The 12,643-nt window shown below is 48.5% G+C and overlaps 4 protein-coding genes across 4 annotated transcripts; 2 read left to right on the top strand and 2 right to left on the bottom strand.

Moving 5' to 3' along the window:
- Positions 1-395: 395 nt before the first annotated feature.
- Positions 396-2,125, top strand: BU24DRAFT_483821 (putative MFS sugar transporter protein; the record flags this gene model as incomplete). Its single annotated transcript, XM_033533297.1, has 2 exons — positions 396-1,892; positions 1,953-2,125. The coding sequence occupies exons 1-2, from the start codon at positions 428-430 to the stop codon at positions 2,123-2,125; spliced, it is 1,638 nt and encodes a 545-aa protein (XP_033382294.1). The 5' UTR covers positions 396-427.
- Positions 2,126-3,036: 911 nt separating this feature from the next.
- On the top strand, positions 3,037-4,944 carry BU24DRAFT_424967 (glycoside hydrolase family 76 protein). The gene is made up of 3 exons (XM_033528629.1): positions 3,037-3,235; positions 3,287-3,990; positions 4,041-4,944. Exons 1-3 carry the CDS (start codon positions 3,151-3,153, stop codon positions 4,596-4,598), a joined length of 1,347 nt encoding a protein of 448 aa, XP_033382293.1. The 5' UTR covers positions 3,037-3,150; the 3' UTR covers positions 4,599-4,944.
- A 743-nt stretch (positions 4,945-5,687) lies between these two features.
- On the bottom strand, positions 5,688-7,694 carry BU24DRAFT_411645 (MFS putative major facilitator superfamily transporter; the record flags this gene model as incomplete). Its single annotated transcript, XM_033526055.1, has 6 exons — positions 5,688-5,990; positions 6,047-6,162; positions 6,268-6,551; positions 6,612-6,965; positions 7,022-7,544; positions 7,616-7,694. The coding sequence occupies 6 exons, from the start codon at positions 7,692-7,694 to the stop codon at positions 5,688-5,690; spliced, it is 1,659 nt and encodes a 552-aa protein (XP_033382292.1).
- Positions 7,695-11,652: 3,958 nt separating this feature from the next.
- BU24DRAFT_250099 (uncharacterized protein) lies at positions 11,653-12,305 on the bottom strand. The gene is made up of 2 exons (XM_033522370.1): positions 11,931-12,305; positions 11,653-11,881 (listed from the first exon to the last, which is right to left on the bottom strand). Exons 1-2 carry the CDS (start codon positions 12,095-12,097, stop codon positions 11,746-11,748), a joined length of 303 nt encoding a protein of 100 aa, XP_033382291.1. The 5' UTR covers positions 12,098-12,305; the 3' UTR covers positions 11,653-11,745.
- Between the last annotated feature and the right edge of the window lie 338 nt (positions 12,306-12,643).

Here is a 12,643-nt window from a genome sequence, read left to right as displayed (position 1 = left end):
ATTCCCGCCACCTGGGGAAGTCTTGAATCAGGCGATGGTCAGGAATCGTTAGTTGGCGGTTGGACGGAAGAATTCAGGTTTGGCGCCGATCAAAGCGGGAACGCAACCTCAAGCTTTGGAACAATCCGGACGCCTTGTCGGTTGGGTTACCGGTATGGAAATTGATGGTTTTCGTATGCTCGTGTTTTAGTTGCGTGATGATGAATTGATCTGGACCATGATGATGCATATCCCGACCCCGCGGGGAGAATTGTGGGACAATGATAAAACCCCAGCTTTGCGCCTGCTGTTTTGTTCGTGGCAGGCAAGCACCCCAACCTCAGTCGTTGACAACGAAGTCACGTGTACCACATCTACTGTATCTTCATCTTGGGATTGTACCTAATTGTTTTTCACGAATTTATACTCGAGGTGGAAGCTTGCTATCATGGCTACCGAGAGGAACACCTCCATCAACCACGATGAATCCGATTTCAAGACCGGAGTTGTGGCAACGGAGGAGATCGTTGTCCAGCGAATTACAGATGACGACCTGATCAAGATGTCCAAGGAAGCTTTCCCAAACTTCTGGTGCCAAACAGGATGGAGGATCTGCCTGCTCATGTTCGTTCAAGGCTGCAACCAAGCAGGTTATGGAGTCGACTGGGCTGTCATTGGCAACATCAATGCTTACGATAGCTGGCATAACTACTTCGGCTTTGGAACCAGCGGATCGACATATGGCACTATCACAGCCCTTATGCGCATAGGTTTAGTATGTGGGGCACCGTTCCTGGCATTATCGGATCGTATTGGTCGTCGAGGCGTCAACTTCCTGGGAAATTTCCTCGTTATTGTTGCTGCACTTTTGCAGGGTCTGGCACCCAATCTATCATGCTTCATGGCTGGTCGATTCATCCTCGGATTTGGATCTTCATTGATGTCCAGCCCTCAGTACATCGCTGAAATTGCCCCTGCACACATGCGCGGTCGTATGGTTGGCATATTCGGCGCGTGCTTCCAAATAGGATCGGTCTGCATGAACGCAGCTATGATAGCCTTTTCAAGAATGTCTACCGATAATAACTGGCAATGGCGAATTCCGGTTATTCTTGAGGCTCTCTTCCCATTCATCGTTTGCGCGACCATTTACTTCTTCACCCCTGAATCGCCTCGCTACCTTGTGCTCAGGGGACAGAAAGAGAAGGCTAAAGAGACTATTGCTCGGTACATGACAACGTCCGGAAGTACTTCAGAGCCTCTTGTTGGCGTTATCTTGGCGCAAATCGAAGAGTCACTGGAGACCTCCAAAACCGGTTTCAGACAATCATGGAACTTTGCAGTCTTCGTCACCAAACCTGTACGCTTCAGACTTCTTGTTCTAACCCTCTATTCCTGCTTTCAGAGCTGGAATGGAGGAGGAATAGTTTCATATTATTTAACTCCAGCACTTGAGACGATAGGTGTGAAAGATACCATCGACCAACTTGGGATATCGTTGGGCCTCACAGCGACTTACTTCATCTTCACCACAGTAGGAGCATGGTTTGTAGACTCATTCAAGCGTCGAACTCTTATCTTTGCTGGCCTCATTGGCGTGGTTTTGATGCAGGTAGCTGCTACCATCACTTCGTGGCAATATAACGTCAAGGCTTCGACGGCTACATCTGCACTTACGATTATGTGGATGTTTATGTTCCAGATCATATCAGCTATGTTCATTGCGACTATGCACAACTTGTATCCGGTTGAGATTCTTTCGCTCCCCCTGCGAGCGAAAGGAATGGGTCTCTATGGTGTCATCCAGGGTGCAGCTGGTGCCATTGAATCTTACGGTATCTCCATTGGTATCAACAAGATTGGATACAAGATCTGGGTGGTATATATTGTGTACAACTGCTTTCAGTTGGTCGGTAAGTCATATACAAACAAGCTCAACATCTTTTGATAAATCAATTACTTATCCCTTTTAGCATCATACTTTGTATTCCCCGAAACGAGCAAGCTCACTTTGGAGGAAATCGATGCTGTGTTCGAGACTCCTGGAGTCAACCCAGTTAAGATGTCATTGAGCATACAGAAGGCAAAGGTCGAGCAGAGAAGGCTGGACCGGGCCATGGAGGTCGAGGACGAGGCTACCCGATAGATGTTTACCGACGTTATGCGAACCACGTACCATGCTTTATTGAAGTGTTAAGCGGCCAATTATGGTCAACGAATTGGCTATTATAATTTACGAGCGCACGCTTCTTGACCATGGGAACATGCAGTACTAGTAGCAAATATTTTATTGGTTACACGTTACGAACATTGCGTAACAAATGCTTTTTTGGGCAGAATATTCAAGGGTGATGAAATGATTTGCAGGACAAATCATGATCCAGAAGCAAACAATGCAATGTTTATGAATGCCAACAGGTTGTTCTCGACTTTTTTAAGCGTCTAACTCCATCGAGTATGAGAACAACAGCAAGCATAATTGACAATAAACCTGTTCATATAATCCCTTGGTATGACAAGGTGGCTCTTGCTGTACAACATTCCTTCTCGTTTCAGGCGGACCTCCAAGATTTACTCTGATTCGCTCACAGCACAACTGCATCCAATTCAAGAAATCGGCAACAATACTATGCCGAAAGTTCCGCACATACGGCATCCCCAGTACTGTTTATAGCAATACACGAGTAGGCGAACCCCACACTGTATCTAATTAATACGGTAACCGAGATCCATTGACAATTATGGTATTTGATGAAGTAAATGCCGTTGGACTCGGCGAGTACCCACGTATGCTAGCTAATGTATCTCGAAATCTCTCGTACTATGTGACAGAGATGAATTAGCAGAGGGACCACAGACATCAGTTTCATATCGTGGTGCAGGATTTACTTGACGCCCTTCGTATCCAGCAATTTGAGTTTTAATTCGATTAAACGGCCGTAAAGGATTCCTTGGTAGCGGTGGGAGCCTATATTTGCGCTTGCACATTGGGCGCCTTGCCAAAGTGCACAGGCCGGAACAGGATTCTACACAGCGCCCCTTAAAGTCTCGTGAGGAGCCGTCTCATCTTTAACTACGGGTATTAACTACGATAATTTGCGCCTTCAGACAATCCGTCTTCTCTTTCATCTTTCGTGATTCTCACACCCACATTCGTTACCCAAAATCAACATGTTCGCGCTAAAGTGCGTTTCTCTTCTTATCCCCCTTTTGGCGGGATCTGCGTCCGCCCTAGACCTCGACGTCAAGAGCTCCGGTAATTTACGAGAACCTCGGTTTGTCGCAGACAGTGGCTGACAGGGTTTAGACTCGGTGAAATTTGTAGCAAAGACTCTTGCCAGCGCTCTCATCGATGAGTACAAGGGTCGCTCCGATGATATTCCGCCAGGTCTCTTCTCGGATTCTGGTGACCCGTACTACTGGTCGCAGTTCGGCGCCGTCTGGGGCGGTTTAGTTGAATATTCCAAATTGACTGGAGACTCGCAATTCGACGATGTCGTTGCTGAGGCTCTCGAATTCCAGCTTGGCTCGGACCGCAATTACATGCCGGTGAACCAGACCAGGACCTTGGACAATGAGGGTCAAAGCAACTGGGCACTTGCTGCGCTGACAGCCTCCGAAACCAGCTTCAAGAAGCCAAAGGAAGGAGAATGGCTGGATGTTGCAAAGGTTGTCTTCGAGAACCTAGTCGGGCGCTGGGACGAGAAGACTTGCGACGGTGGTCTAAGATGGCAAATCTTTTCTTTCAATAACGGATACACCTTCAAGGACATCAACTCTGCCGCCAACTTCTTCCTCCTATCTTCTCGTCTCGCACTCGCAACGGGCAATGAGACATACTCTAATTGGGCAGAGAAGTCCTTCAAATGGGCCCAATCATCCGGATTGATTTCAGAAAAGTTCTACGTCTTCGCTGGACTGGATGTTGAGAACTGTGAGAGCATCAACCGTATCCAATTCACTGCTCCCTGGGGTGTTTTCACCGAGGGTGCTGCCGTCATGTACAACCTCGTGAGTGATCTACTTCCCTTAAGTAACACACATCATTCTAACGCAAGCAGACCAACGGCAACGAGACCTGGAAGAACACCGTATCGAAGCTCGTCGAAGCCGGCGACATCTTCAAGGCCAACGAGACGTCAATCCTCTCCGAAGTCGCCTGCGAGTCGAGGAACGTGTGCGGCAACGACCAAAAATCTTTCAAGGGCATCGCGTCTCGATCTCTCGCCCGCGCCGCCCTCGTTGCCCCCTTCGTAGCCGAGCCATTGCACGAGATCCTCGAGGCCTCCGCTAAGGGCGCTGCCTCTAACTGCAAGGGCGAAGGAAAGGACATTGCATGCGGCTTCAAGTGGTTCGAGGCAAACTCTGATGTCAACAGCCTTGGCGACGAGGGCCTCAGCGAGGTTCAAAGTGCTTTGGAGGTCGTCCAGGCGTTGTTGTACCCCGAGGCCCAGGGCGTTCTCAGCAATGCTACGGAGAAGAACTCGACAGAGAAGCAGGAGCCATCCAAGACGGGTACCGCGACAGGCTCTTCGGAGACCCCCGGTGCGGCCAGCACAACCGGTATGGCATGGAGCGCGGTGTTGTTCGCCGCCGTTCTCGCCGCCTCTCAGCTTTGAGGGGTTTCGCGGCTATGCTGATCTAGGAATCCTTCCGCGAGGGCACTCCATTTCAATTCTAACAAATTGCCTCTTGGACATATCAACCACATGGAATAAGCGGCGGCAGTTGAACACTTACAATCATACATATATAAATAAGCGCATCGAAACATACGTCATTCTCTTGATTGCGAAACCTTTTACCAAGTCTGCACATTGTGTTGGACGTTGTTGTGATCGAACACTATTCTAGCAATACCCTAATGCTGTGTGCAAAAGTTATCTACACGGCAATGCCCTAAATGAATCGATACTTGAATAATAAAGTCTAGTACGCCAAAATAGTCTACATTTAAGAATGCCCCTTCAGTAATTGACTTTACATGTAATTCTGTCGTGAAGCTCAGTGGCCGTAATGTAAGAAATTGCAAGGCGCTGCGCAAATTGTCTACAGCAGAGAGAAGATCAATCATATGAACAGTAACATAATAAAGAGAGAATGAATGTCGGGCTGGCCGACTGCTACGAACAGTTCATATGACTCATTATCTTCTGTGCCCAAAATGGCCATTCTAGCTGGAGATGTAGCCAGTCGTTCATAATTTAAAGAGCCTTAGAAGTTAGATAATCTGGATTATGATGCAGCCAGTTTAGAGTAATTTAAAAGGCTGTTTATAGCGAGCAAATCGATCATAGACCTTGCGGGTGTAGTCGTGGATGTCTCCAGTTTTATGCATAAAATACTATTAGAGGGTAGGGGTCTAGCCTAAGGTGTCTGCGCTATCGTGCTGATGTACTTAGCTAACATCGTACGGCGCTGGATGGGAAAGCAAAAGTGCACCATTGCAATATCACTTCAACATAGGGTACTGTGGGGCTATATTGATTCAAATGTCATTTTTGATCATTCATTCGTTTGAACTGCTAGGATAGTCCATAGGTAATAAAGCTATGGTGTCCGTATACGTCTCTATAGCTTTCATGCCACGGACCCTGCGTCCTTCTGTAGGATCGTCTGTCGGATCTTATTTAGTCATCTCTGAGACTAGCTCAGGTCGAGTCTCGTACGAGCATAGTGTTGCTGTCGTCGTGAAATCGTTCAACTGCTTAAACCTTCTGGTTGGGGTGGACAGTAGTAGAAGCCTGCGCATCTTCGAGCTGTGCGGCCACAGCCTTCTCATGACCAGCATCAATTGCGTCTGCAACGCCACCGTGTCCCTTGGTCAATGCCGCTCCCTTCCTTCCAATAAGATGCCAAGGCAGGTTGAACATCTCGTCCATAGCCTCGAGAGACTTGCCGGTGGTTTCTGGGAGGAAGAACCACACCCAACCAAGGCCGATCGCAGTCACGGCACTGAAGAAAAGCATAGTGCCTCCATGGGTCATTCCGAGGAACATAAGAGGTACAGCCTATGATCTAGATTAGCCTGTTTTCCAGTTCAAGGCATTGGTGTGCCGCTACATACCTTGGAATTGCCGTATTGGTTGACGAAATGGAAAGTCATTGCAACACTGCCTCCCAACGCACGCAGTCTGAGTGGGTAGATTTCTGAATTCAAGAGATATTGGATTGAGTTCCATCCTGAGATAACGTTAGAACGATGAAACACAGTGTTAGAAGGTTGTAGTGTGTGTGTGTGGATTGCGATGTGGGTGAATTGCACCCTTGGCGGCAGCCAGAACTTACCTAGAGCCCAACCGAAACCCGAGAAGTATATCATCACAATAGCACCCATTGCGGCGCGCTTTTGGCTTGGCGATTGCTCTTCGGTGTCCTTGACGTTGTGGTCAATGAAAAGGAAGATTGCCATGTAGAGCATAGAGAAGAGTTGAAGCGTAATCCCGGAGGTTAGTGCGCGCTTGCGGCCAATCCAATCGATAAGAACAAAGGCGCAAAGAATGGAAGAAATGAACTTCACAAGTCCGAAAATCGCTGTAGCAAAAAGCTTCTCTCTTTGGCCGGTTGTTCCCCTACATCGTCGTCAGTTAATGGCTCTATTTCCAACACCTCTAGAAGACTCAACAACTTACATCATTTCAAAATATTGCGGGGCGTAAATTGTAATTGAGTTCGCTCCCGACCACTGGCTCAAAAGCTGGCTCATGATGCTCAATTGTATTCTGTAGATGTTGGCCTTGGTAGCGAAGAGTTCGCGGACTGGACCAAGCCAGGACGTGCCCATGGTGGCCTCACGTTCCCGATCAAGTTGTGCATTGATATCGATGATTTCACTTGCGACATACGGGTGGTCTTCAGGGAGTTGGCGGAGAAGAGAGAGATTCTTAGCTGCCTCCTCATGGCGTCCGACCTTGATGAGCCATCGCGGTGACTCGCGGGCGAAGAAAGATAAGGTGAAAATGATACCAGCGAACATCAGATGCATGCTGACTATATATTAGCTTATACGATATAATAAGGGATGTTTGCTGCGTGCACATACCTGTTTGGAACGAGCCACTGTGTGTCAGTCTTAGAGGAGATGTGGATGGATGATCCCCATGACGCAAAGTAGGCCAGCATGATTCCGATGTAGACGGCGCCAGCGAATGCGCACACACAAAGACCTCTGATTGCCCTCGGTGCAGTCTCAGCCAGATAGGTAGGAGCAACCACCGTGGTCTGACCAATTCCCACGCCGGCGATAAAACGGCCAGCGTAGATCATACCGATGCTTCCTGTAGCTGAGGAAGCGAGGAATATTGAGATGCCAGCGACCCAAACTAGGCATAACTGCCGTGTGGCCCATAGACGTCCAATCTTGTCAGTAAGGACGAAAGCGATAAGGGCTCCTAGAATGGAACCCATTTGGACCATGGATGTGATGTTGGAGAGGAGCTCAGCCTTCTGGTGTTTGGACTTGTGAGGATCGTCCAGGCCGAACTTTCGAATGAATGGATCCAATTCAGCAGTAGTTCCGATGAGGCCTTCGTCAATACCACGGGCAGCGCCCATCAGGCCGAATACTACAAAGTGTCAGTCAATTATGGAGACCTTCAATGCATTGAGCGGACAATGCCGAAAGGTTCGAACTTACCGAAGACTCCAAACCAAAGTCTCCAATTAAGGACCTCCCTTGGAGTGTCCTTCAAATTCTCGCGCCACGGATTCCACATTTTCGAACGAACAATAGATCAAATATAGAATCAAAAATGAGCTGGAGGTCTCCAAAATCTTGTCAGGTCAGCGAGAAGGTCTGCCGACTGAGGAGTGAGACTGCGGGGTTGCTCAGATCGCTTCTCAGCAAGGGAGTACACGATAATCCTGTTTTCCAGAGGAGCTGACCGCGTGCTCTTATACTCCAAAGATTCTGGGGCAACCTGCTGTACCCCATGGTCAGGATAATCAAGGGAATTTCCTAATCGAGGCTAACTAAGTGCACACCATGCGTTGCTACGCTTGTAGGGGATACTGTTGGGAACTTGGGATGCTCATCCCCAGAATTCGTCGGAGCAGCCGCCACATCTGCACTTCGACCTGGACGGTAATTCGTAGTGAAAAAGCCCAATGAGGGCGCGCGTGGTACAGCTGCACATCGCTCGCATCGACGTTACAATGCCCAGACGGGGCGGCTGAATGCTAGGAGTGCTTGGGGTGCTTGGGTGGGGAAGCTTTCGCGCGGCATGGCCTGAGTGGATCTTGGCGATTGAAGACTTCGCTGAGAGTTGCTCCGTAGAGCTTGACATGATACGCCAGAAAGGTACGCCAGCGGAGATGTGCACGAAGATGGCCTCAATCGGACCAGGATCTTTCGCCTCCACAGATGAGACCCCACGCCTTTTGGGCATTTAGCGTCGGCTACTGTTGTGTCCTCCGATATCCACCGAAGACGGCCCGCGGTAGTTGTTCTCTTTTCTCTTTTAGACTGCTGTTGAAGTTACTGAATGAACTCCTTTGCCGTGCTGTTGATTCGCTGGGGAGATTGTCGGCCTATTCAACATTGCACCGTCTTCTACTTGTACCTCCATCGATCGCCTTTCTCCCCGGTCAGACCACAATAAGGCCGTGTTCACCTTCTCCGATGTTTCTCCCCGCACTGTGAAGGTCCATAGTTATCTCCACAAAGCACTGGTACAGTATGGAATGTGGGTGCAAAAATGGGGATCTGGAGAATTTTCATTGTCATGTGGAACAGCGGACGCACCCTGAACACAACTGCTAATAACACGTTGGAGGATTAGATACACCGACAAACAGATATGTCTTCTGAACTGGACGATGTTCCGCAGGGTTACAATAATGCGAACGCGGAGCAGGGTGAATGAGACCTAGCAACCTAGTCCGATGACCCCGTAACGAGCACACAACACATGCACCCTCATTCGCCGCTCATTTATTGGACGCCTTAACGCCGACAAACTGTTATGTACTCCCAGTCTCCAGAAGCATGGTTAGATGCAGTCTCAACATTCCTCAAGACGGTTTCTACCGACATTTTGAAGCCTTTCGGGAAACTAGACCTGCCCCGACATCTATTTCCCCACCATTAGAAAGCTGGGGTGATACCCCATAGACTTCTCTAATCAAATATCGCAAAATCCGACCTCCAGCATGTTTGATTTTGCTTCAGCTTATCTGTGCAAGCCTTGCGTACGCAATAGCAGGTCTTGTAGTCTAGCGCATTGCGTTGCATTGATCTGGACCAAGTTAGTCCGTATCTTGAATCATTTGGGAGATACTCCACAATTAAAGATACATGAAAAACGGTTGCCAAACAATAGACATCTACATTTTGACAATACGAAATAGTTTTGGAGATTTTAGCTACAGACAAAGCTATGCATGCTTCAACTTGGTCAAACTTTGCAGTATCCTACTTCGAATTATGAGATTGCAGACACAGCATACAGGAACACGGCACTGAATCCCCACAACAACTATCATCAGCCCCGCTATATCAATATCGCGCGCAATTCCAATTCCTCTACCACGAGTCGCATGATAAATACCAAGATGCTCCAATCGCCCTTGGCATTGAAGCCCAGAACTTTAGTCGCCATACCAAGACACCAAACTTAACAAAGCAACTGCTAAGTATTCTGGTAAGCTTTGCTCGAGTCTGGGAGGATGCGCCTTGATAAGACGTCGTCGATGATGGCCGAACGGGCGTTGTGCAATCGTACGCGGAATGTAGTTGTTGTCTCCAGATGTTCGAGAACAATTTCACCCGCAAACGAGTTTATGGGGTAAGTCTGGAGAGGCGCGTGTATGTTTTGCAATTAGCTAGACCACCCGCTGCGGCGGGGATTCCACGTTCTCGGAGTTGTGTAGGGCATTTCAGTGGTATCGAATCAAAGTTGACCGCGGGTTTTACAAACAGGGATTGAAGTGTTTAATGGAGCTATATGGAGAGCAGGAATATCGGACGGGTTCCCTACTAGTGCTTCATGCCCAGAATTGAAACGCACGTCCGGGGTACTGTGTTCATCACATTCCGGGATGTCCAATTCGCTAGACCTGATCTTTACCCTTAAATCACTGCGATATCCCCCAGAATATCACGTCTGCGCGGCCGCGGACTATTTCCAAAGGGCTACAATCCCCTATTGAACGTCTGCACACCTACACTTTGTATCACTAAGCGTAGTATCAACAACATGGCCCCGGAAGTCACTATTGTACTCGTCAGCTCACTCTAGAATCGAAAAAAGGACGGAGTGTGATGGCAAACACCGAGGCTCTTACGAAGCAGTTCAACATTGCACTGATTCATCGCTGATGATCTCGGGAAATCCCGCTTCATGATACGCAAATTACATGGCATGACTTCTTGACCTTTGTTCTGGCATGTTTGCTTCCCGCTCGTTCGCGTCGGTATTGGTACCATGTACAGAGGGTTGGCACGTCGGGCTGGCCACCTACTAATTTCATGTATCTTCTATACCTAAAGTATCTACTTATGAATGTACTGTAGCCAGTAAACAATCTTAAATGCTTGCAATAAACCTCGCTAAGACACTGTTGTAGGCAGAAAATACTAGCATGGGGCCAGCCCGACATGCCAACCCTCTGTACGTAGTCTATTGACTCCATTGCATGGTCCTTGAAGGTGTATCGACGCACATCTCAAACCCCGCAATAAGACTCGAGGTCTCCGAGGACGACAGACTGGTACTCTTTACTTTTATGACTATGGCTGGAACCTTTGATAGCTCGCCATTGAGGCGCAGGGTAAGCCATGCCCCAATCACAGCGCTGTCAGCAGCGGAATAGATTGTCGCGGGCTCACAGCGCCTCTTGTTAATCTTCTCCGCAAGATTTCCGCCCTGAACTTCACAAGAGTCCAGGAAGACTGCCGAATGGCCAAGTAGTGTAGTCGTAGGTATTCTCACGGACGTTGCAGCTTGCTGAAGTATCCACGGCCGCAGGACGCAATGATAACATTAGGACTGTGGCATCCTTGCTCTGCTCTGTTATGTAGAGATAACTAACTTCCTAGTCACAGCGCATCACTCCGACAACAAAAACATCGTAACAACGTGCCTCGAGCACGGTCGACACTACTCGACAAGAGTATCCCTCGACACTGTCAAGACGTTAGGGGAGGAGACGAACAACATCAGCAACAGAACCCACAAGAAAGCATCGCAAAAGAAACTCTGCCGCTTTCCACTATATCAGACAGAGTAAACACATCTTGGGCACCAGAACTCTACATAAATAGCACACAGTGGAGCGGCAGAGCATTTCCTCATTGACCAAGCGGGCGCGTCTTCTTACCTTTTCAATCTTTCAGGAAGCATCCTTCGAGTTACAAGAGAGACAAGTGAAGCTTTACATCGCTGTTTGGGTGCGTCCTTAAGCCTTAAACTCGAGTCTAAACGGTTGGAAATGCTCGAGTCCGATTCCAGCGTTAGCAGTGCTACAGATAAGGGACTACAAACATTTAGGCTACAGCAAACAGCCACGTAAGGGGCAGGACTCGTGCTGTATGTCGAGGTGAGCTTGTTAATCTAGCTCTGTCGATAAGCTACGCGAATGGGCACTAGAGTTGCTGTCGTAGAGGCTCGGTAAGAGGGAACTTGCTCAACGATCTCAATCTCACTGGCAACAAATTGAATGTGGGAAAGAAAGCTATGTCACGGAGGTTGGCTTTTGGTATTCTGAATATGGAGTTAAGTGTACATGAATGACAAGAAGTAGCAGTAATGTCGATCGATAGGCTGTTCACAGAAGGCCAAGCGCGCGCAACTTCCTATCCTTGGCGCCGTCTTGGGAGTGCCTGGGGACCAACTTCTTTTGGCACTTGCCACAGACCTTGAAGCCACAGGACGCGCACTTGAGCAAAAACTTGTTGACTTGCCTGAGAAATGTTAGCACGAAGCAGTCTTAAAAAGGATAAGGCCTCATACTCTTGACACCTGCCACATTTCCGACGTGGAGCTTTGGATTTGTCCCATCGACAGTAATGGTTCCTTTCACAGGGGATATCCGCTGATGGATCAGAATGTTGATCATCAGGCGGAGAGCGGGAGGAACCCGAGATTGTGTGGAACACTTCGGGTTGTTGCCATGTCATCTGTCCGAAAAAATCGAGGATCTTGTCACATAACTGATCTCGACTCGGGAAACGGTACGATGACGAGTAGAGGTAAGGAAACCACTCGTCTCCTAGATAAAAGAAGTAAGCAGACAGAGAGAAGGATGTTAGAGGAGGAGAACTCACCTTGTGTGGGTCTTGGGAGATGTTGAACTTCTAGCGGATCCAACCAACAGAATTCAACTCCGCAAGCACTCTCAACGTGGAACGCTACAAAGATTGGAACGCGTCCACGCTGTCCAGAGGACACAACGGGAATACCCGGAAGTGGAGAGGGAAAGGGTGGTGCACAACGCAGGTCGATGAGGTCTTCACATGGCCACCAGCTTAGCAGCTTGATGGCATATTGCAGGATGCATGTCGCATTGGTTACATCTGGAGAAAGTCAGCATGGACGAAATCAACAGTGATGGAAGATTCTTGATACCACGACCGTCGATAAGAGCATCCGGACCTTTCCAAAGCGTACTAGTGTCAATGGTTGAAGACAATGAATTCTTCAGAATGGTCGAACAGATCGAGGTC

The sequence above is a fragment of the Aaosphaeria arxii genome (assembly GCF_010015735.1).
Source record: "Aaosphaeria arxii CBS 175.79 unplaced genomic scaffold BU24scaffold_6, whole genome shotgun sequence".
Classification (NCBI taxonomy): domain Eukaryota; kingdom Fungi; phylum Ascomycota; class Dothideomycetes; order Pleosporales; genus Aaosphaeria; species Aaosphaeria arxii.
Note: the sequence above shows the minus strand (reverse complement) of the source record. Positions and strands in the feature narration are given on the sequence as shown.